The following is a 19,881-nucleotide window of genomic DNA, read 5'->3' on the forward strand; positions in this document are numbered from 1 at the left end:
CAGAGCACTGCTTGGGGCTGGCTGGCTGTGCTACCTTGGGTATGTCACCAACAGAGTGACTTCAGCTCCCTGGAGAAGACAAAGCAATGGCCACCTCTCTCCCAAGGTACCTGGCCGCTAGCAGAGCACCCTGCATCCCTTTGATCCAGAGGTGTTTGCCTCACCGAGAGCCCTTTAACTACTCCTTCCTTTAAATAGCAAAGCTCACAAACGCCCTATATGGCTCTGTGTCTATACATTGTCTATGTATTTGTGTACACACACACACAACACACACAGAGATTTATTCGTGTTTTCAGAGTGGTTCAGGATACATTCCAGGACAAAATTCCAGCCGGTGCTGGAGCCAAGAACATCAGTAGCCCTGGCGTTCACTGCACCCTCTGCCTGCGCGCACACTAAATACGGAAAGGGAGAGGTATAAATAGAGAGAGAAATACATGAATGGCCCTGTTTCCTTACTCAGATACATAGGACATGAAAATCCAAGCAGAGTGGGAGCAGGCAGCCTCAGGAATCTGATGGCTGTGCCCCCTGGGATGCTGCTGCCTGCCCAGATGTGTCCAGCTGTTTGGTAACACCTCTGCATGGGCTGGCACAGCTGGGCATTGGCCCGAGGAATAGGGAGGGAGCAGCTCTCAGAAACACTGAAAAAAGCACAGCGGAAAGGGTAGAGCTGAAGGGTATGGGGGGATGTGGGTAAGGGCTCAGGACATGCAGGGACATGGTGAATAAACCTGGCAGCCTGTTTTGGGCACAGCAGGAGTGCAGGGAGATGGGCAAGGCAGCGCAGGGGGTGTAGGCTCCTCTGCCCTGCCCATGGCCAGCAAAGCTGGCAGGGATGGCAATGCCATCATCCATCAGATGGGAACAGAGAAGCCACCATGTCCCTTGCTGACACAGTGCAGTGGGTTTAGAGCCTCCTCAAAGTCTACCTTGTTCTCCTTTGCCTGTAGGAGCCGCTGCCACGTCCTGACTCGAAGGGCTGGGACAGGCAGCTGCAGGGCACAGCAGTGAGGGGCAGACCGTGTCCCGCACCTTTCCCTCGCCAGCTGTCCCTGCATCCCTGCTTTGCTCCATTCTGACTCAAACACAGCCCCAGCGAGGCTGGGACCCCAGATGCTTGCATGCTCCCCACTGCCCCCCTCCAGGCTACCCGGGGCCTAGGCAGCTGCCTGCGGCCAGAGGGCCAGTGATGCCCAAGATGTGGGAGCGGGGCCGGGGGTGGTGGTGGGGGAATTGCCGGTCCGCTTTCCGGAGGGGGAAGGGGCTCTCCCCCTTCAATGCTGCCATTTAAGCTGAGGCCTGGCACTGGCTCAAACCACCGCTTGCTGACACAAGATCAATCATCCCCCGAGCTGAACTGCTCCTCAGCAGCACCGCATGGCTGGTGCCCATACACAGGCTGGGGCCCCTCCCACAGGAGCAGGGTCTGGCCCCTTCTGCCAGACAGCCTGTGACACCCCCCTGCCTGCTTGCAGTGGCACCCAGCACGGCATGGCATGGCACAGCATGGCATGGAGAGGATGAGGAAGATGTGGACTGCAAAGGAGCGCTTTCTGCACATGTCAGACCACTTGCTACTGGAGAACCAAGGGCTGTGTGGTGCCCCAGAGAGGCTGGCTGTGATAGCATTTGCCCATCCCTCCATCCCCAGACAAGTCACCAGGTGATTCTGGTTTGAAGTGGAGCTGGGACCAAGCAGGCAGCTGCCTGTACCTGGCCCAGGCACCACAGCTGTGGCCAGGCACAGCTGCAGCACAGGGGGTCAGGCTGTGAACCACCTCACATCCCCAACAGGAGTATTCCTGTGGGGCTTCCAGGACAGCAGCTACTGCTGCTGCACATCCCCATCCCTGGCAGATGCAAGAGCTGGAGTAATCATCATCAGCCCAGTCCCAGCCTGGCTGCTGGGGGCTTGCTCCTTGCCCATGGTCTGAGCACTATTTTGGGCACGCTGCTGCCCTGAGATGCCCATGCCAAGTCTGGTTTTAGTAGCGTGCAGCTCCACTGACTCACTGCTTGTGCAAACAGTCTGTGGCTGTCGGTGGCAGCCCAGAAAGTGCATCTTGGCTGGGCCCCCTTCACCTGATCGAGCCTCAGCAAATAAATAAATAATGCCGCAGTGCCGCCCGCCATGCGCCTCCATGGCGAACACTGCGGGGGCCGGTGCCCATGCGGCATCAGACTCCACAAAGTGATGAGCACCCATGCTCCTCCCCAAATGCCCCATGGTGGGCACAAAGCATTGGACCCTGGCACCTTCAGCCATCAGATGTGGCACTCTGCACCTTGCACCCATCAGTGCTGGCATGAACAGTCCTGCTCTTGTGCACACACTCATGCTCTTGCACACACACGCTGACACAAGCGGCTCTCTGCTCCTGACTGCAGCAGTGTGCAGGTCCCTGAGTGCAGGTATGTCCTGGCCAGTGTGTGTCCCACTCACCTCAGCACTGCCACAGCCCACTGGGTTTCCAAGGCAGCAATGAATGGGGTGATCAAGGCTTGTTCATTAACAAAGCAGGGACCTACTACCAGCATCAATCAAGACACAAGCACCTATGGGTCATGCTGTACGAGCACAGCATGAAGGCTTGGCTGTAGATGTGGGCTTGCTCCACTCATTCAAATATCCCTGAAAGCCAGCCTCATGCCACGACCTCTGCCCCAAGCCCAACCTGCTGGGGACCTTACAACTTTTGCACCGTTCAGCCTTGCTAGTGACAGTGCCACGGCCACTAGCTCTTCCTCTGGTCCCACACCAAGGGAGCCCAGCCTAGCCAAGAGCCTGTGCCATCTTCTCCCCTGGACCATGCACCATGTGTGTGCAGCCCTCATGGCACCCATGCCACAAGCCCTGCTCTGGCCTCATCACAGCTGCAAAGCCACAGCTACCTTGTGCTAATTAAAAACACTTCCCTTTGGAAGGAGCAAAAGGGCTGCTTCCTCCCCACAGCCCTGGGCTGGCACAGGTTTGAGGGATGTCATCCCCACCCTGCAAAACGCATGGCCCACCGCTGCCTTTATACTTGGCAAGACTGTGGCAGCTCCACTCCCTGGGGCTTATTTTTACTGCCTATTAAAAAGAAGAGGCAGGGCACTGTTGGCAGGCAGTTTGCAGGCAGGTGCCAGGCTGGACCCCTGGGTGGCAATGGTCAGTGGCTCTAGCAGGCACCCTAGCTGCCCTCCACCTGCCCTGCTGGCCCATGTCCCCTCAAAGGAGGGGGATGGGCGCCTGGCCCCTGTCCCAGTCCTGGTAGGGAACAATAAGAGGGACACTGACCCCCAGGCCCCCTGACGTCAGCCTGCACTGCCATCGGCATCACCGTCAGCCCCAGCCCCAAGGCTCCTGCTCACCCTCAGCCAGGGCTGTGCTGGAAGCCGCCTGTTTGTTTATCTTCCTCTCTGGCGTTGCTTGTTTTGATGGCACATCCTCCTCCTCCTCGCTGGCCCTGGGGTCAAGCCGTGAACCCTCTGCGTCCTGTTTGCCGAGGTCCCGCGCTGGGCTTGCGGAGGTGCGGAGCAGCCGCCCCCGCACGTCAGCCACAGCAGATAAAAATACGCAGGGCGAAGCATCCTGGGGCGTGGGACTATATTTGTACTGATGCTATCGGTTAGTTTGTCCCTGGCATACCTGTCCCTGCCCTCCCCTCAAGGTGAGGGGCATGGCTCTGCATGGTGCCCCTGCCTCCGCTGTCCTTGGGTAGGAGGACAACGGGCTCTGGCAGAAGCTGTATCATGAAATGCCGACTGTATCCAGGATGGGGTAAAGCTCTCAAAACCCATGAGTGGGCACCCCACACTGCCCAGCAGGGTAATCTCTGCAACTCACAGGGACACCCAGGGATGAAATAACCCCAACCCACTAGGTGCTAGGCTGCTGGGAAGGGTGACAGGGTAGCCCCGGGGTGCTGAGCACTCTCTGTCTGCCTGCTCTTTCCCTTCATGGCGCAAGCCCTGGGGACTGCCAATGAAAGGTGCCGGCTTTGCCTCGGCTCATGCATGGATGCTGCTCTCCCTCCAGCTCTGCTTAAGCCCAGGCAGCTGCTCAGCAGTGAACCCTTGCCAAAAACCATGTGTGTGAAAGCGTTGTTTCCTAGATGTATAAATATTCCCAGGATTTTGCTGGAAAACTCCCCACAATTAGTTAGAACGCCATGGACAGCTGAGTGCATGCAAGCCCAGGGAAAGGACACTTTTAAGCCAAGGAGAGAGCATCCCTGTGCAGATTTGCCCTGGGGGACTGTCAGGTTCTTCTTCCCTCTCAGTGGGGAATATGGCAAAGTTTGGGGATGTGAGCAAAGCTATGAAGTGTTTTCACACATCCCATCAGCCCCGTGCCACACCATCACAGCCCCTTTCCTACCAGCTATCAAACATCCACAACCTGAAGCCCCATCTCCCAGAAGGAGAGGCTGGAAGGACCCTCAGACCTCTCCTCCTGACCTCCTGTCTACTGACATTCAACCACTCACATCCCTAGACTGAGCCCGGAGACTTGGTTTTCTTCCAGGAGGGCTCCCAGGCCACTTGTGAAGACATCAAGAGATGGAGAATCAACCACTGCCCTTGGGAACATGCCCCAATCACTAATCGCCCACAGGAGCAAACCCAAGTGCCTCTGTCCTAGCTTCAAATTGCCTGGCTCCAGCTTCTGCTCCCTGGCTTGTGTTCTGCTGCTCTCCGCGAGATTAAAGAGAGGCTTTCACTAACCAGCATTTTCTCCTTGTAAAGACCCTCATGCACTGTAATCAAGGCGCATCTCGATTTTCTCCCTGATAAGTTAGACGGAGCTCTCCCCTTCCAAGCCTCTCAATGCCAGGCTCTCTCCCCAGTCCTCAATTCATTCCTGTGACTCTACACTGATTGTCTGACATCTTTTTGAAAATCTAGACAGAAGAGTTGGTCCCACCATTCCCAGATCCCTGCAGCATGCTCCTGAGGGACCTCAGCCTCTTGTGCTGCTGCTTTTTGGAGATGGCAAATGGACTACAAAGTTACTTGAGGGCTCCAAAATACCTGCCCAGAGACAACGAGATAATCCAGCCCACCTTTCTGCTGCAGGAAAAGAGAGGAGATGAGGGTGAACAGCCGGATTCGGTGGTGAAGAGCTGCAAAGCCATGTTTGGTGTTCCTCACTAACGCAAGACCTAGGAAGCACCAGGAGGAACAACGGGGTGCCACGTTCAAACCAAAGGCAGCAGCTGCTTGCATCTCACAGCTTATTGCCGCAGGATGGTACACAGGCCAAAAGCACCATCAGCAGGTTTATAAAGCAATGGAATGAATGCAGAGAGAACAGATCCCCTCAGGCAGACTGAACACACAGCTGCATCCCTCCACCAGCCTCTTCCCTGCAGCTGATGCACAGACCTGGCTGCCGGGGGATGCAGAGGGGGGAGCATCACCCAAACCCTCCAATTTCCCATCTAGTGCTCTGGCTCCAAAACACTGCTCCTGGGCCCTTCTCGGGACATACAGCACCAGCTGCCCTCCCATCTTTTAAGTCTCTGCCAGATGAGCTCCCCACCCGCTCCTTTTGCGTGGTGTTGCTTGATGCTGCACATCAAGCACCTTCCTGCATGCCCCACACCCTACCAGCTCTCAGAGAACACTGAGTTTCAAGCCTGACATTCATCTTTAGAAGATGATGTTCAGCCATCCCTTGGACATTGAAGTGCTGGAGCGGGTCCAGAGAAGAGCAACACGACTGGTGAAGGGACTTGAACATAAGACCTATGAGGAGAGGCTGAGGGAGCTGGGGTTATTTAGTCTAGAGAAGAGGAGGCTTAGAGGTGACCTCATCACTCTCTATAACTACCTGAAGGGAAGTTATAGCCAGGTGGGGATTGGTCTCTTCTCCCAGGCAGTTAGCAATAGGACAAGGGGGCATGGGCTTAAACTCTACCAGGGGAAATTTAGGCTGGATATTAGAAAGAAATTCTTTACAGAGAGAGTGATCAGGCATTGGAATGGCCTGCCCAGGGAGGTAGTGGACTCGCCGTCCCTAGAGGTTTTTAAACTGAGATTGGACATGGCACTTAGTGCCATGATCTAGTAAACGGACTAGAGTTGGACCAAGGGTCGGACTCGATGATCTCTGAGGTCTCTTCCAACCCAGTCGATTCTGTGATTCTGTGACAAAGACACACTATCATCACCCAATCCTGGTACATCTGCCTGCATCCTTCCAGCGACAGTACCAAAATATTTACCGACAGCTTCTGCCATGTCTGCTCTAGTATCAATCATTTTACCACCTCTGTCTACTAATAAGCTTATCCCTTTGCTAGGAGCTTGGGGTTTTCTCCTACTGCACTAAATAAAAGCCTTTCCTTCTGTCCTCCTCCATGATTTTTCCCTGATGTCTTTAGCTTCTGTTATCCATTTTCTACACTTCGTAATTTCAAATTTATATTGATTGCTATCTACTCCCTCTCTCCCATTTGTTATAAACTGCTCTTTTATTTCTAATTGCTGCCTTCACTTTGCTGCTGAACCAGAACAGGCTCTCGGCCAGCGCTGCCCTCTTTCTTGATTGTGGAATTGTGGCTTTTTGTGGCTTCTGAAATTCTTCTGAAGGAGCTGACCATTTTCATTCACATTTTTCTATCTAAATGTTTCCTTCAAGTTGATTTCACTCATAATTTTCCCTCTGCTTTGGGAAATTAGCCCTTTCAAAGCATGAAGGATATAAATTACTGGTTAGGAATGTCCTTTCTTTGCCCAGGGTGAATGTAATCTGGTCATGATCATTGGTGCCTAGGAAACCTCCAAGATGCAGTCCAGCAGTGAATTCATCTCTATCCATCACAACTGTCGGGAAACAAAAGTTGCCTGTGCTGGATGCAATGCTTCTCTCATAAAAGACAGATCATCTCTAATTTTTAGAAACTCTGCAGATGGTTTATTACTGGCCGTGCAAGAGCATCAGCCTGTGTCTCACAAAGCGATGTCCTCTCAAAGCCCATGTGACACTATGGACACCCTGGCTGACACTCTGGTCCCCAGCAGACACCACTGCCCCCCACTCCTGCACCTTCACAATGAGCACAGGAACACTCAGACACATCCTGAGTCTTTTTGCCTCAACTGGCATCAATAGTTTCTGATCTTGCCACATTGGTTTGAATCATTTTAGTGCTTCTGTGATTATTTCCAGTAATGAAAAAGGATCAGAGGAAAGACTTTCTCCTTCCAGCCTCGGTTTCTCCAAAGCATGTGTCTGATTTCAGAGTTGAGCCTGCCAAAGGGAGATCGGTGGGCACAGCACAGATAATAGGCTGAAAGGCACTTGTCCCCACAATATACCACTGCAAAACCACTCCTAAAGGCAGCAGTTGAATGAAATGGAGCAGATGGCTTCTCCTCATTCACTTGCTCCCTACCTGCCATCAGCATCAGTGTGTCAGGTCCGCGGCAAGTGCGGGAAGCAGGTGAGGATGCCCCAGTGATGGCATCTCCCACAGAGCAGCCAGCCCAGTTCCCATCCCTGGCAACTGCCAGCAGTGGTGAGAGGGTGACAAAACACAGTGCAAATGTCCCGATGCAGCCATACCAGGTGTGCCCCCAGCTCTGCTCACCCTGCAGACCAGGTGCAAGGAGGGCTGCGGGAGAGCCAGTGGGCATTAATTACCCCTCTCCAGGCAAGTCCAGCCATCCCTATCCAGCCAGGCACAGCTCACATAGGGGCTGCTAGCTCCAGCTTCCTACTACCCCTGTGCTGAAAGAGGGAAGACTTGCAGCACTCCTTACCTCAGCCATGAAGTTCTGCTGAAACATCTCCTCCTGGAAGGGTTTTGTCTGCAGACGGTCTGCAAGGGAGATCAGGGTCAGCCTGGGCAGATCAGGCCAGACCTCCCACCCCAGCTTCCTCTTTCCCTGCCCATGGGGTGAGGGGACCGCAGGGGAACCGCTCCAGCATACCCATCCCAGAGCCTGAAGGAGAGGTCAGCAGGCCGCCTGGGCTAGGGGCACCTCACCCAGTTAGCAGAAGGTGCAAGGACTGCAGGGAAGTGAGGAAATAAGATTGAGCCTGTTGATGCACACAGCAGTCAGGGAGCAGAGCCCAGAGCCCATCCACACTTGTCCCAGCACCCTCCCACACAGAGGAGCAGGGAGCAGTAGCAGGACATGGTCAGCACCATTCCCAGCTTAAAAAAGCTCCCTGGGTCTGAGCACCACACAGCCATGGGACAGGGGACTGCTTGTCTCCAGTTGCTTTTCTGGAGAGGTGAGCCAGCCTATATTCTCCTCTTGCAAGACAGGGACAAACCCCTGTCATCACTCATTCTTCTCTGCTTCCTCCTTTAAAGCACTAATTTTTCCCCATCATTGCTAAGATGTTGTCTGAAGCAGCCCCTGGCCATCTTTGCTCAGCAGAGCTGCTACAAAGCTTCCTCCCAACTTCCTGCCCATGCAAGGGACAAGAAAGGCCACCTGCCCACCAGCATCAGTCTCTGGACCCAAACCGGGTTGTCCCGGCTGCTCTGAGCCCTGCAGAGCTGGCACACAGCAGGAGAGAGGAGAGCATGCAGCTCGCACAGTTCTAGTGCAGCTGCAGGGCAGATCCAGGCTCCTGCAGTGGGGTATCTGCTGTGGGACAGGGTCTGGACCACATCATCTTCCTGATTATGATACTGCAAATCCAAGGTTGGCTCCCATCGGACCCCACATCCCTGGGGTGACGGGGCAAGGTTCCCATGGAAGGGCAAGTATCACCTCTGGCAGCAGGCAAGGGACAACGCAAAAAACAGCCAGCCTTCATGAACAGAGGACAATCACCCCCTGGGTGGCTCCTCCAGGCTGATCCTGACTCACGTCCTGCCCAAGGGGGCTTTGTCCCAGCCATGCCCCCTGATAGCAAGGTGGGCTGGCCACTGGAGGGTTCCCACGTGGAGGCTGTGCTTCCCGTGGCAGGGAGAGCCAGGAGGCCCTGGTTGCTCTCCAAGTGCTCCGTGAGCAGCTGCGGGCAGGAAGGGAGCCTGACACCACTCCAGGACCGGCCCTCACTGGCATCCCTGCCGGCTCCTGGGGAGCAGCCAGGTGCTCTCAGCAAAGAGGATAGCCCCTTGGCAACTCCCCAACTCCTCCGGCTACCGGTCAAGAACCATTCCTCCCCATCTCTCCCCAGGGGCTGCTCCCCAGCCTTCTGGCTACCGTCTTGCTGCTGGCGTGGCTGAACATGAAACACAAGCCTGGCTGGGTAATAGCCAGAGGGAGCAGAGCATGCCAGCCCCACGCTACAGAGGAAACTCATTCTCTGCTTGCCCCTCTCTTTGCTCTGGGCATCCCTCCTCACCTCTGCTGAGAGCAGCCCCACTCTCCCTGTAGTCTTCGATCTCAGCATCCTTTTGGAGCAGCAGGGAGGTCAGCTCTTGCACCTGGTACTGCAGCACCAGGCTCATCTGAATCAGGGGTCGCACGAGGTGACGGGACACCTAGGAGGGAGGAGGGATGCTCTAGGGAAGGTCCAGGGATGCACATAGCTGTCCATGGAACAGTCAAAGCAGGGGTACCAGCAAGAGCTGCACCCCAGGTCACACAGGGCTCCCCTAGGTACCCCACATCTCACCCAAATCCAGTGAAAAGTGGTCAAAAGACATGAGCTGGGAGAAGGGAGGCAGGATGCCATGGGACATGTTCTTCCATTCCAGCCCCATCTTTTCACATCTAGGGGCCACAGTAGGGGAGAGTTTGGGTGGGAGAGCCAGATGGGGACATGGTGGAAGGGTAGGCAATGTTCCACCCGCCATTTGGGGTGCAGCAGGAGGCCAAGAGCCTGCAACATGCCACCCAGACCTTCTCCATGGCTCTGCACAACCCAAGGCATCTTCCTACACAGGGAACAGCCACAAATGGGTGAAACAACAGAAGGACCTGAGGTGTCAAACTGCAGCCTGAGGAAAGGGAGACACTTTCCCAGGGAAGTGAGACCAAAAGCAGCAGGGCTTCCTGTGTGCAGGACTTGTGCAGGCTGCAGGTCCCCATTGCAGCCCACCCTTAGCTCACAGCTGCGCAAGCCCCATGCAGAGTCCTGGGCATGTCCCCTGCTCCAGAGCCAGGCTGGGCTGCCCTGGCACACCAAGTGCAGGTAGCAGCCTCCTGTCAACCACCTCCCGCAGCCCCTGGGAGGCCATTTGGGATGCCCCCACCCCGGCACACCCCTTGTCTTTGTGGCCAGGCTGAGCCCACGGGTGAGAAGGCAGCAAACCCAGCATCACTCATGAAGCCTTCTTGCTCCTGCGGCAAGCCCACGGTGGGTTCTGTGCTCTGCTCATCCACAGGCATAAGTCACAGCGGTGATGATCATCAGCTGACCAGGAGCTCAGGGATACCATCCACTGCAGAGCTGGGACAGGGCAAGCAAAACTTTGCCAGGTGGGCTCCGTACCTGCACCTAGCCCCTGGCTGGCTGCTGAGTAGAGCTTAGCAGGGTAGAGTTGCTCCCCATTCCCACATCCACACCAGCCACACTCAACACCCCAACTGCTCCCCACCTTGTGAGTGCCTTGCAGACAGCACGTGACAAAGGGAGAGCTTGGGCTTTGCAACTTCTCAGCTCAGCCTCTCTGCTTCTTGCTCAGGGAGGGACAAGTCACTAGGGTGAGCCAAGCCACGACCCCGAGTTTATTTCTTCCCCAATTCAACCTTGCAAGCAGGGACAGCTTGCAGCTGTCCCCATAGCAGCTGGGGAGCCCAGCTCTCCTCCCTGTGATGCCCAAGCACAGCCATTCGGGGGGCAAAGGGACATGCCCCCCAGCAGGACCCGGCAGGAGGGCTGTGCCGGGGCTTTAGGGCGATGCCTCTCGCTGCCGCCCGCCGGCAGCGGAGCCGCAGGCCCGGGGCCAGAGCCGCCGCCGAGGCCGTTAGCGGGTGCCGGGCGCCCTCTTGTGCGCGCCGGGCCGCAGGGCCCCAGGGTGCCGGGGATAAGGGGGCCGGCCGGGCAGCCCTGGCCCTGCAGAGCCCACCTCGGCTGCCGCGGGTCTAGTGGAGGTGCTGCCGCTGGGTGCTGAGTTTGCGACAGGGACTGCTTCCTGAAACCCAAACTATTAGGCAGCCCTGCCATAAAAGCAATCCTTTAAAAGCCAGGAGACCCCGCTTTAGTTCCCTCCGTCATGACAGATCACCCACAGGTTCTCTGGGGGCACCTGCTGCTCTGTGCCCCGCTTCACGGCATGCACCAAAGGAGAACAGCACCGTTCTGCTATGCGGGTGCTGGCAGGGCATTATTCTAAACTGGACATCTCCCTGCCGCCCTGGTAGCAGCAGTGCTGGGTGGTCCCTGCCTCACTGCAAGGCTCAAACCAGGGTGCCAAAGCCTCAATGGGAAGAAACAGGGATAGTGAACCTTGTGAGGGGCAGCAGGCAGAGCCAGGCACCCTACAGCCACCAGCACAGCACAAGACCACCCTAAAGCCTCCAAACAATGAGAAGACAGTCCTTAATTTTGGCCGTCTCCCTCCCCAAACTCCCAGTGGCTTTTCTCACCATCTCCACAGGAGCAAGGCAGCAGTGGAAGTCCCAGTAGAATGGCAGTCCCGAGAGCTCACTCTTCACATGCAGGCTGAGCCCGCTGGCAGCACGGTGGCAGGAGAAGGAGGTGGCAGCATCCGGCTGCCCTGTCAGCAAGGGGCACATCAAGTTGCGCAAGCGGTGCAGGAAGGAGGACACATGGACGGTCAGCCGCTTGTTCAGCTCCTAGGGAAAGACAAGGTTAGGGGTACAGCAATGCCCCGGGGAGCTCAGCAGTGGGAAAAAGCAGCAGAAACTGCAGCACAGAAAAAGCCAAACTACTTCTGTGTGTCCGAGTGCTGCAAAAAGCCAGACCTAGGCCTTGGCTTCCAGCCCCATGACAGGACTTTCCCATGGGTTCTCCCAGGCCAGACAAGCTAGGAAGGCTCCCCTGTCCTGCCAGCCCACAGGGGGTCCAGGTGGTAGGCAGGGTGCAATGTTCTCCACTAGCACATCTGCCCTACATGCCACCACAAGTGTTACAAGCTGTCTGAGAGCTGCCACAGCTCAGCTAACCTGCCTGAGCTGGGCGACGGCTGCCACTGCATGTCCCCCCTCCTGCCTGGCCGAGTCTCCAACCAGGGTGACAGAGCTTGTGCTCAGCCAGACAGGGACTTCCCAGGCCAGGTGTTTGCACCCCAGCCCTGTCAGATAGAACACCCATTGTTTCGGCAAGCAGTTTATGCTGGGACATCAGCTGCTGTGAGGAGAAAAGCAGGTCCCTAGACTTTCCAGATGCTCACCTTGGACCTTTGTCCCACAGTCTCAGCGTCTGCACTCTCATACCAGACACTACTGAGGTCAGAGATCAGCAGGGTGTAGCCGGTATCCCTGAAGCAGGCTTTGGCAAGAAAAGCAGACTCGCCAAAGCAAACAGAAGCCCAGGGCTGTGTCAGGAGGCTGCTCTCCAGCTCTTCAGACCCCTCCATCTGCAAGAGAGCAATCAGGTCTCTGCCTCACACCCCACCCAGGAAGACCCAAGTCCCTGTGGTGGCCTCACAGGGACCCTTGGTCCCTGCATGCCCTGCCATGATGCCAGCCCCACCCCGTAGCTCGGAGGTGAGGATGCTCGGGCAGCTCTGGTCACACAAACCCCCGCGCATGCATGCAGCTCTGCTGGGGTGGGCATTCTGGGGAGTTCTGTGGAGGGTAGTTCCTACCCTAGCCCACAATAAGGATGCCAAACGCACCAGCAGACACATGGCAATGGAGCTGCTGCCTCCCCAGTGTTATCTCAGGCTTGCTGCCATTAATATGGCAAGACCTCCAAATTAACATTTAAGCTGCCCTGCTTGCACCAGAATGGACAGCAGGATACTGCAGCGCCCCTCCTGCATGGATAACCAGTCCCTGTGCTCCCTGTGAGCCGCACACCATCCCCTCCTTGCGCTGAAACCAGCAGAGCGTCAGCAGCAGCCCATGCTGCTTCCCGCTCCTCCCCATGACAGGCTCTGTGCCTGCCAAAACACTCGGGGACCTGGCGTCCCTGCAGGGCTGGGGCTCTGCGGAGCCGTGGAGTTACCCAAGGACAAGAGGAGCAGGCAGGCCAGAGGCTGTGCAGAGGTGAGCGATGCCGGCCGGAGGCGAAAGCCAGACTACGGCTCCCAGCATGCTGCTCACTTCCGTGGCGTGCGAGGGGCCCGGGCATGCCGGGATGCACAGCACCGCACGCCATGGGTCACCAGTGCAGGGAAACTGCCTCGGCTCTCGCTTCCTCAGGGCCCAGGAAGCAACTGCTCCTGCTCCCTTACTTGCTGACATGGACGGAGACCCAAGCTGATGCACCCCTCTCTGACATCCTCTGTTGTCACAGGAAGTGTCATTGCCAAGACGCTGTGCAAAGCAATTAGGACTTAAATGTCTTAAGACGTTGTTTTGTGCTTGCTCTTGTTATGGAATGTCCTGGTACAAGTGCCCAGCTGGGGACAGCCCTCAGGTTGCAGGCAGGGTACAGCCTGAAGAGGCAGCAGCAGGCAGGGGCTCCTGTCCCTTGCCCCTGGGTTTATCCTCCTGCCTCGGCAAGCCACAGGTTGCCCACACAGGCATGGCACAGGGCAGGGAGCTGCAAGTGCTGCTCTCTCAGGCTTGTGCTGGGACCCAGTTGACGCACCCCAGCAAGCCTTGCATAGCTCGGGCTGCAGGTTCCTGTGTCCCCCATGCCTGGGCGTGGGCTCACAAAACACCACAGAGCAGGGCAGCATCAGTCTGGCAGAGGCCATGGGCACTGCCCAGCTCCCAGCCTCCTCCAAACCAAGCACAGCCCCATCCCTGCCCTGGGCAATGACGCCTCCCAGCCCCCACGTGCTGACTGTGATCCCCCACCTGTGCCCCATGCATTGAGGCCATCCACCCTGCACCCCTGAACTTACCCCTCTCGCACCCATGCACTGCCTCTGAGCCCCCCTTGCACCCTGTTTGCACTCCTCACTCACTCACTGCTCTCCCCGCCGTGCAGGCTGCAGCCGCCGCCGGGGCGGGGCCGGGGGAGTGCATCCGGAGTGGGTGCCAGGGGAGGGGGAGCAGGCAGGGACTTCGGGTGCAAGACCCAGACAGCGTGCAGGACAGATTGGGTTGCATGGCCAGATTAGCGTGCAGAAGTATTTGGGATGTGGGACCCACTTGGACTTTGGGCGCAGGCAGCCAGTTCAGACCAGTGGAGGCAACACTGGCAGCACCCAGCCCTGCCTGCGGACTCTGACCTGCGGTAAATGCTGGAGCAGTGAGCAGGGCTGGTGCAGACTCTGCTGCAGGCAGCATAACCAGCCGGCAGCAGGAAACTAGCCCAGGCACTGACCTTAAGCACAGCAGTCAAAGACGATGTTTGTTTGTTTTCCCCAGAGAAATCTGCTGCTGAATTGTTTAACAGCAGTAGCAATACTTGGGGGGCAGCTGAGCAGTGAACAGTCCTGGGATCACCCCACCCCTGAAGTAGCCATAGACACAGTCAGGATACGGCCATGGGGAGGGGGAGAGCCAGCCCTTCCTGGACATGGTGCCAGCAGGTAAGCAGAACCCTGAGCATCAGCCTTTTAAGGCTGGACAAAGCACTGGGCCCCAGCTGCATCCCCAGTGTGATGGTGGGCTACAGGGGCACCCACAGCCCCAGCTGCAGTGGCTTCAGGTGGCTATGCCCTTGGCAGTCACAGTCCTCAGGGCACCAGGGGAGGGTAGGCTGGCAGCTCCCTGGCACATCCTGGTTGGAAAGGAAAACCCAGGAAAGAGCAAAGTTGGTTGAAGGTTTTTATAGCTTACTCCCAAGCAGGGAAATGAGGTTCATGTCGGGAGTGTGGAAGCACAGATCCTTCCAGTCGATGTGGGCTTCAGAAACAAGGAGCAAAAGTGGCTCCAAGCTGCCTTGGGGGCACAGCCCTAGTCCTCCTTGAGGTATTACTGTGCTGGGGGGTCAGGCCACAGTGTGCCATGAGGTCATCTCCATCTCAGTCAGCCTCCCAGGTGGCTGTGGCTCCCCTGAGCCCAGTTTGGGGAGCAGGTGTGTCCCTTCCTCTGGGGCAACAGTCCCCTCCTCAGGGGCACGGCTGCCCTCCTCCTCTTCTTCCTCCTCCCTCTCTTCCTCACTCCTTGGGCAGAGGAAGCAGCAGGGAAAGGCTTTGCAGGAGGATGGCAGCATCTGCCTCAGCCTGGTGGGGAGCCCATACGTCTGGCTGCTTGCACCTCTCTCTCCATGGGAGTGGCCATCACCTCTCCCGGCTTTCCATAGCACCAGCTCAGAGAACAGCCCTCGTTCCTCCAGGGTTCCTGCGGGCAGGGTGGCGGGCAGTGAGACGGGAGCACCTACCTCCACCTGCACCCTCCTGCCCCCCACCAGCCTCGGGACCCCCAGCAGAGCTGCCTGGAGGTAAAGCCAGTGGCTCAGGGACAGTCCCATGGCCAGATCCAGCCCTCAGAACATGGGGTCACAAAGAGCACCTGGAGCAGCCCCTCACCTGAGACTGTGTTATCCATGAAAAATGACAAGAAGCCAGTTAAGAAGACAGGCACCATGAGCAGGGAGAGGAAGAGGAGGTCCAGGGGCACCCAACCTGCAGGGATAGTGCCAGAATCATCCAGGATATCCCAGCCCAACAACGGGGAAGGGACAGGAGCCGCCACAGCAGATCCGGGGCTTGGAGAGAGAGCTGCCTGCTGCTGTGAGCTGCCTCAACCTCCCAGGACATCAGAGATGTGTGGTCACCATGCAGTGAGGCCTGAGGATTTGCCTTGCCTGGGGAATGTCCCTACTACCTGTGGCCAGGTAAGCCGGAGCTGTGCTGAGCCACCGTGGCACCAGCAGAGCCATGAACATGGTGAAGCCAACGATGAAAATGTTCCTCCCTGAGTCGATGTCCGCGTACTGGAAGTAGGAGATCCCTGTGCCCACAGCCACAGCATAGGTAATGCACAGCACCCCCCCTGCAAGGGACAAGAGTCAGGCAGTGCCAGGCAGGTTGCAGGCACCATAGTGCAGGGGAAGGGCAGGGCACCCACCATGAACTGCCAGTGGGATGTGGGTGAAGAGCCCTGCCAGCCTCGGGGACATGCCCAGCACTACGCACGCCAGCGCACTTACTTGCACTGAGTGGCGAGAGCCAGCCTGGTAGAAAGGAGGATGGGAAAGTGAGCATGGGGACTGTCACCCCCCATTCTGTCACCCCCTTAGTGCCATACAGACCTGCCTTTCCCAGCACTGGCTCAGTGACAGCCTGGGTACTACAGGTCGCCTGCACCCCCTGCTCCATTGCCTCCCCATCCGTTGCCAACCTTCCTCCCCCGACCCGGGCGTACCTGCGTGAGGCCGGCTGCGCAGGTGTTGGCGATGCTGGCAGCCGTGCCCCCTGGGGTGCCCAGCAGCCCTGCTAGGAGGCTGCCCAGCCCCTCCATGCAGAGCCCTCGGTTGCAGGCATGGGGGGGCAGCCGAGGGGCTCTCAGCAGCTTCCCACACAGGACATAGCAGCCCACTGAGTTCATGCTGCAACTGATGGCCATGGCAATGCCCGCTGCCAGCGCCCGGGTGGTGAGCAAAGGCCAGCCCCACTCACCTGCAGTGGAAAAGAGAGGGGACGAGTGATGGGGGCTCTGGTTGAGGATGGATGGCTGCACCTAGCCCTGCTGATCCCCACCTGCGTAGGGGATGTGAAGCCAAGGGGCATTGGAGGTGCTGTTGGCCCAGGACAGCTGTGCTGTGGCTGGGTCCAGTGATTCCCATGGGACATGGAGGTGGCTGAGGACGGCACAGACAATGCAGACACCAGCAAATGGGAGCAGTACCTGCAAGGCAGCAAGGGGAATCTCAACAGGGGATCTTCCTCCCCTAACTGCTCTGCCCCAAACAACAGGTCATTGTCCTGTCACCTTTCCCAAGGAGCCATGCCACAACTCCCCTTGCCCCTGCAGGAGCATCCCAGGCTCTGCTGCTCCAACACACTTGAGTACAGGTCCCCTACACTCCCCCCAGCAGCACCCAGGCTCTGGGAGCCAAACCAGGACTTCTCACCCCTGCCTCTGCTCCCAGCACCCAGGTCCCCCCTAACCCCACAACAAAGATCCAGGCTCAGAAAGAAGCCTGGGCACAGTGAAGGGAGCAGGAGCAGACAAGCTACAGTACCGAGAACGTGCGTGGGGTGGGGGTGGATGGCTCAGTGGGGCCACCCTGAGCCTGAGGCCAGGCACAGAAAGGCAGGCGGCAGGATCCCAGGTGCTGGGAGAAGATGACAGCAAGGAGCATGAGCCTAGGAGAGGGAGCACAGGTCACCACACAGCATCACAGAAATGGGGCTCCATAGGCATGCCATGCACAGCAGGAATGCCTCTCATTCCTCTCCCCATAACTAAGTAAAGCCCTGGGATCTGCACACCAGCATGGCCCCCGGGCTCACGTACAGCAGTGCTACCCCCCAGTTAGTGGAGCAGAAGAAAGCGGCCTCCTTGTATGCAGACAGCCCAATAATGGAGAGGCTGGGGGCCAGGACCATGGGCCCGCAGCGCCGCGCTGCCCACCCGCACACACCCAACACTCCCAGCAGCAGCTGAACCAGCCCAGAGACCAGCACGGCTCCAGAGACCTGCAGGAGAAAAGGACAGGACCCATGGGGCAGGATATGCAGCAAGCAGCCCAACACCTTCCCTCAACCACAACCCAGCCACTGCCTCAGTAGCGTCACTTGCTCCCCTGCTCACCCCAAGCCAGGGAGAGGACATGCACCCACATGCACCACAATGCCCATAGCCTTTGTGCACCCCCTTGTGTCTCCCATACTCATGGCAATCCCCAGGAGGGCCAGAAGAGAGGCTGGGGGGTGTAGGGACCCAGGTAGCAACTGGGGTGTTGCTGGAACAGGAGGATGGGGAGCCCCAGCCCAGCACAGGAGCACCCACCTCTTGCAGCGAGGCAGCCCGGCTCCCTGCAGCGGTGCAGTGTGGTGCAGGGCAGGCGCTGGCCACAGCCGTGCCTGGAGGGGAATTTTGGAGGGATGTGGTTCATGTGTACACCGGGGTCCTGGAGCTGGGTCCAAGAGTACACAGCGCAGAGGGTGCTGGCTGGAGAAGGGTCAGTGTGCCAGCATCCCCATAAGCCCCAACCCTGGGGAGGTGACCAGATGCATTGTAGGTGCACTCAGGGGTGAGCAGGGTGCCGCACACCATCACTAGGGGCCAGCAGGCAGGATCCCATGCTACCCCTCATCCCTACCCTGTGTGCTGGGCACCTGCTCATCCCTGTTCCCCTGGCACCAGCAAGGCCCAGGCTCTGTGGAATGCAGGCTCCATGGCTGTGCTCACCATTTCTGTCTGTGCCGGCACCAAGGGACAGGTGGGAGCTCAGCACCATGGCAGGGACCAGGTACTCGAAGGATGGAATTTGAACCAGTGGCAGCCTGGGGAAGGGAACAACAAGGGCACATTAGGGAGGAAAGCGGGGACAGGGCTGCTCGAGGAGTGAGGGATGGGAAGTGGAGGAGGTGGGAAACCCAAAGCGGCAGGAGGGCACCCAGTGTCCCCAATGTGCCCTAGCACACCCAAAGCACCAGCACATTAGGTGTGCACAGGTCAAGGGCTTTGCCAAAGCACATGAGTGAGGGCAGCGCAGGCTCTGAATGACCTGGAGGATCTCCATGTGATGCTGGAGCAAGGCAGCAAGGAGAAAGCACAAGCAGTTTAGCTAGAGAGACAAGTGAGAAGAAGATGCAGTAACAGCAGGGAGAAAACAGCCATCCAGAGATGCAGGTCAAGGGGTTGTCCTTGTGCCTTCCCATCTCCAGCAAAGCCCGTCCTCCCCCAGCCTAGGAGGGAGCAGACACATGCCCTGCCATGGCATCACCCTCCTTCTGGCGACAGCTGCATCTCCCCTTCATCCCCCTTCCTCACCGGCTCCCTAAGGTGGTCTGCAGCACTGTGGAGATGCCGCACGCAAAGAAGCTGCGTGCCAGGAGCTCGCTGGTGGCCTGCACATGGGGCGGCTCCTCAGGCAGGGTGGGCAGCAGGAAGAGGTGGAAGATGCAGAGCAAGGAGGCTTGCACAGCCAGGTGCTGCGGGGGGTGAAAGAGGAGCTGGTCATGAACAGCCCCCAGGCAGTGCCCGCCAGTGCCCAACCATCCTGCCTGCTCCCCTCCCAGCACACCCTGGCCAGAGCCCCACACACCCTTTGCCTGGCAGGAGGCAGCCTCTGCCCTGCCACCCATGGGGATCCATCCCAGCCCTCTCCCCATCACTCTCTGGCCGCTCACTGTGGTCCCCACTTACCTGAAGTGCCAAGCAACAGCTCAGCAGCCAGGAGCACATGTTCTGCAGGGAACAAGATGCCAGTGCAGGGCTCCTGGCACCAGGTGCTCTGTGGTGGCCCCCATTCATGCTGGTATCTCCCCACACTGTTCTGGTGTGCAGTGCAGAGGGGGTGGGCAGGCTCCCACCCCCGCAAGGGCTCCTCACAGCCCATGCACAGCTGAACTTCCACCTTCTGCAGAAGCTGCCCCAGGATTAGCCATTAACTTGAGTTGGTGAGTAACCTGCCCTTGTGGCCAGGAATGCAAATGTCACCCTGAGGGCCAAGTGAGAGCCACCCACGGCCAGAACACCAGTTCTGTTCCAGTGCCAGCTACCCAGGTCCAGTCTGCGTCTTGTGGTACAGGAGGGAGCAGGGACTAGTTGGCAGCACAAACACCTCTTCCTTCATGCGTTTGGAGCACCCCCACCAACAGCATCCTCCAGCTCCAGCAAGCCCTGCCCATGCTTGTTCCTCCCCAGCACAGCACCCCCTTGCCCTCCTGGCCCAGCCCTTCCTCACCATCAGACCCTGAGGACCCTGTTAAAAGCTGCAGTTTCCTGCCAAGTCCTGCCATTCCCATCTGCGGGCACTGTACCAACAGCAGGAGG

The 19,881-nt window shown here is 57.9% G+C and overlaps 1 protein-coding gene across 16 annotated transcripts in view; it reads right to left on the reverse strand.

The window, feature by feature from the left end:
• Positions 1–19,505, reverse strand: part of LOC102085728 (non-homologous end-joining factor 1) — a 49,737-nt gene extending 30,232 nt beyond the window's left edge. For 3 of the 16 annotated variants that reach the window (XM_065070754.1, XM_065070755.1, XM_065070760.1), the window contains exons 1-12: positions 19,252–19,505; positions 18,877–19,037; positions 18,292–18,386; positions 17,890–17,963; positions 17,395–17,576; positions 17,120–17,243; positions 16,635–16,782; positions 16,300–16,553; positions 12,261–12,446; positions 11,494–11,703; positions 9,305–9,443; positions 7,759–7,817 (exon numbers count right to left, since the gene is read on the reverse strand). In XM_065070754.1, coding sequence (XP_064926826.1) covers positions 7,759–7,817; positions 9,305–9,443; positions 11,494–11,703; positions 12,261–12,446; positions 16,300–16,553; positions 16,635–16,782; positions 17,120–17,243; positions 17,395–17,576; positions 17,890–17,963; positions 18,292–18,386; positions 18,877–19,037; positions 19,252–19,359 — 1,740 coding nt within the window. In that variant the 5' untranslated portion in view covers positions 19,360–19,505. Of the gene's footprint in view, positions 1–7,758; positions 7,818–9,304; positions 9,444–11,493; positions 11,704–12,260; positions 12,447–13,039; positions 13,152–13,886; positions 14,026–14,743; positions 15,274–15,461; positions 15,558–15,759; positions 15,928–16,002; positions 16,109–16,299; positions 16,783–17,119; positions 17,244–17,394; positions 17,577–17,889; positions 17,964–18,202; positions 18,387–18,876; positions 19,038–19,251 lie in introns of those variants that run through there. The other 13 variants (XR_010474031.1, XM_065070764.1, XM_005498594.3 and 10 more) reach the window with 12 other exon arrangements.
• Positions 19,506–19,881: the final 376 nt, after the last annotated feature.

This window comes from Columba livia, chromosome 7 (genome assembly GCF_036013475.1).
Source record: "Columba livia isolate bColLiv1 breed racing homer chromosome 7, bColLiv1.pat.W.v2, whole genome shotgun sequence".
NCBI classification, from domain to species: domain Eukaryota; kingdom Metazoa; phylum Chordata; class Aves; order Columbiformes; family Columbidae; genus Columba; species Columba livia.